Below are 2,903 nucleotides of genomic sequence, written 5' to 3'. Positions count from 1 at the left end.
CAGCAGGGAAGCTCCCCAACGGGGCGACAAATCCTTCGCCAACGAGTTCGACAAAAGCAGTTTACGGCTCCGACATGTCGGACTCGGACTTTGCAACGACCGACTCCGGCTCCGCCAGCGAAAATCGAAGTCGGCGAAGCAGGGCAACATGCATGCGTCGTTCCCATCATAAGCCTGGCGCGGGGGGCGAATCGCAAACAAGCACAAGCCCAAGCACCAAGCACAAGCACAAGCGCAAAGCGGCAACAACAACAACAACAGCCAACGACAACGACAACGACAAAAGGCCCCCAGGCAGGCGCCGGGCAAACCGCAACAATATTCTTCCGCGAGAGCCTCGCCGGAATCCAACCCCGCTCGATCTCCTCCGGCCGCGATGCGCTGGCAAGCATCTCGACGACGAAGCCGTCCGTGCGCTTCCTTGCGCCGAAGACGCGGAAAGCGCGCTGCACGCGTCGATGCGGATGGGAAGCTGCTGTTGGGGCTCGATGGGGATGGGGATGTAGGGATGGCTGGCGCTGGCGGTGGAGATGGAGAGAGTGAAGGCGCCACGGGGGTCAATGCGTATTTGGCTGCTGTGAGCGGGCGGGATGCGGTGAGGAGGGGCCAGCGGGGTCGGCTGAAGGTTGGGCGGGGGGGGAAGAGGGGTGGTGGGGATGAGATGGATGTTGACGATGATGATGAAGGTGGTGGTGGGGATGGGGTGGAGATTGCGAAGGCGGTTGGGCGGGAGGTGAAGGGGGGTGGTGGTGGCGGAGGGGGTGGGGCGGGCAGTCGGAGGAGGGGGTTGGGGGTTGAGAAGGTTAGGAGGGAGAGTGGGAGGGTTGCGAAGAGGGGAGTTGGGAAGGGGGCGCGGCTTGGAGGTGGGGGGGTTCGGGCTAAGGGGCGGGAGAGGACGGGGCGTGGAAGGAGATAGAATGATTGGCTCCGGGGAGTGAGGGTGATAACCCGCCGCTGTTATGTACGCTGGCGAAAAAATTGAGATGAATGGTTGTGTTTTTTGGAATAAAGAAAAAAGCGGGAGATTGGGGACGGGGGGGGGGGGGTGTTCTTTTTGGTTTAGTTGTTATTTTTACGCTGTTGTTTTTTTATGCTTTTACTTTTGGAATATGAAGACGATCGAATGGGAAGAAGCTTACTGAACGAGCTCTGTTGTATCATGTATCAACAAGAAATCTAACTACTTCAAGCCACCCCGATGCAAATCTCATCCCTCCCATCCAAAGAAGTAACACCCACCCAACAAACCCACAAATCCAAACATATCCCAAAATCAGAATCCAAAAATATCAAAAATCAAAAATCAAAAATCAAACCCCCTCATCCCCCCCCCCCCCCCCCCCCATCTCTCCTTCTCCTCCCCCCTCCCAAGCCAACCGGCCCACCAATTCCTCACCCCCAACACTGCCACCCGCCCATCATCCCTCCTCTCGGTACCATCGGGGTTGCCCACGATCATCGCAAAGACCCAGAAGAAGGAGGCGATCCACGTCGCCAAGAGCAAAGGGGCGAGAAGGAAGGGGGAGAGAAGGTGGATGAGGACGAGGACGAGGAGGGTTGGGAAGTGAGAGTGAGAGTGAGAGTGGATTGATGGCAGTGTTTGTTGTTGCTGTTGCAGTGGATGTGGGTGTGGTGGTGAGAAGCAGGGGATAGAAGCGGATGGGCCGGGGGGGTGGTGCATATCCGTCGTCGTTGCGGGTTTTTGCCGGTAATCGATATCGTGTCTATGTCTCTTCTTATATCTGCGGCCACCGCTATGGAGATGAGGGTGCGAGGGGACTATTCGATGCGGGTCAATGAGGCGCTGGTGGGAGTGCAGGAGCGGGAGGAGGAGGGAGGATATCTGTGTTGAGAAGGGATGTTTGAAAAAGGGGCCCCGGTTTGGTGGGCAGAGGCGGAGCGGGGAGGTGAGGAGGAGGAAGAGCAGGGTAAACAGGGTGTACAGGGCTGCGAAGAGGGAGAAGGGCGGGACGACGAAGGAGAGGCGGAGCTGTATATGTCTTTTTGTCAGTTGGAGGGCTTTCTTCAGGTTCCTCTTTGGAAGACGGGTTTTGTTCTGGAGGATTGTATGCATTTTCGTTTTCCGCCTTTTTCACTTGTCTCGTCTGCGGGGATTGCTTTGGTTGGTTGTTGGTTGTTGGTTGTTGGTTGTTGGTTGTTGGTTGTTGGTTGTTGGTTGTTGGTTGTTGGTGGTGGTGGTGGTGTTTGTCATTGGCCATTTTCGAAGAAGCTATGCTCGCGCCGCAACAACCGTCGGTTGTAACCATCGGGTTCAAACTGAACCACAACCAAAACCAAGTATTTCTCCAAAAGAAAAGAAAAATAGAGAAAAATAAAAATGAGAAAGAAAGAGAGAGAAAACAAGGTATTGATCTTACCAGGATGAAAAAGGCATTCTCCCCGTCCGTCGCTGCGACCCCCGCATCGACATCATCCGCATCCGCCATATCCACATCCACATCCACATCCACATCCACATCCACATCCTCCTCATAAACCGCGCTCCAGCCGTTCCTGTTCCTCTGCAAAGAGGGGTTCGAATGTCCCGCCATTGAGGCAAGCGGGGGGATGGTGAGTGGAAGTGTAGTCCTGGAGCCGGGACCTGACCGGGCGTCCTTGATAGGTTGCGACGGGGCGAGATAGGTGGAGAGCAGATGCGAGGGGCCATTGCCATGGAGGTTTGCGGGGGTATATATCTGGGTGGTCGTAGAAGGAGGATGAGGATGAGGATGAGGATGAGGATGTGGATGTGGAGCTGGAGCCGGAGCTGGCGCGGGTTCGGGTTCGGGTAGATGGGGAGTGCAGACAGAGCGAGGGGGAGGTCTGTTCGGTGGATGGCAGCAGTCGTTGCGGAGGGTCGTTCCGGGGGGGGAGGAGTGCAGCATGGCGCCGGGATGGGGATT

The 2,903-nt window shown here is 56.5% G+C and overlaps 2 protein-coding genes across 2 annotated transcripts; one reads left to right on the top strand and one right to left on the bottom strand.

Moving 5' to 3' along the window:
• Nucleotides 1-74: 74 nt before the first annotated feature.
• PADG_12255 (uncharacterized protein) lies at nt 75-916 on the top strand (the record flags this gene model as incomplete). The annotated part of the gene is made up of 2 exons (XM_010764335.1): nt 75-407; nt 443-916. The coding sequence occupies 2 exons, from the start codon at nt 75-77 to the stop codon at nt 914-916; spliced, it is 807 nt and encodes a 268-aa protein (XP_010762637.1).
• A 219-nt stretch (nt 917-1,135) lies between these two features.
• PADG_07182 (uncharacterized protein) lies at nt 1,136-2,885 on the bottom strand (the record flags this gene model as incomplete). The annotated part of the gene is made up of 3 exons (XM_010764142.1): nt 1,136-1,149; nt 1,378-1,990; nt 2,379-2,885. 3 exons carry the CDS (start codon nt 2,883-2,885, stop codon nt 1,136-1,138), a joined length of 1,134 nt encoding a protein of 377 aa, XP_010762444.1.
• Nucleotides 2,886-2,903: the final 18 nt, after the last annotated feature.

The sequence above is a fragment of the Paracoccidioides brasiliensis genome, assembly GCF_000150735.1.
Source record: "Paracoccidioides brasiliensis Pb18 unplaced genomic scaffold supercont2.10, whole genome shotgun sequence".
Classification (NCBI taxonomy): domain Eukaryota; kingdom Fungi; phylum Ascomycota; class Eurotiomycetes; order Onygenales; family Ajellomycetaceae; genus Paracoccidioides; species Paracoccidioides brasiliensis.
Note: the sequence above shows the minus strand (reverse complement) of the source record. Positions and strands in the feature narration are given on the sequence as shown.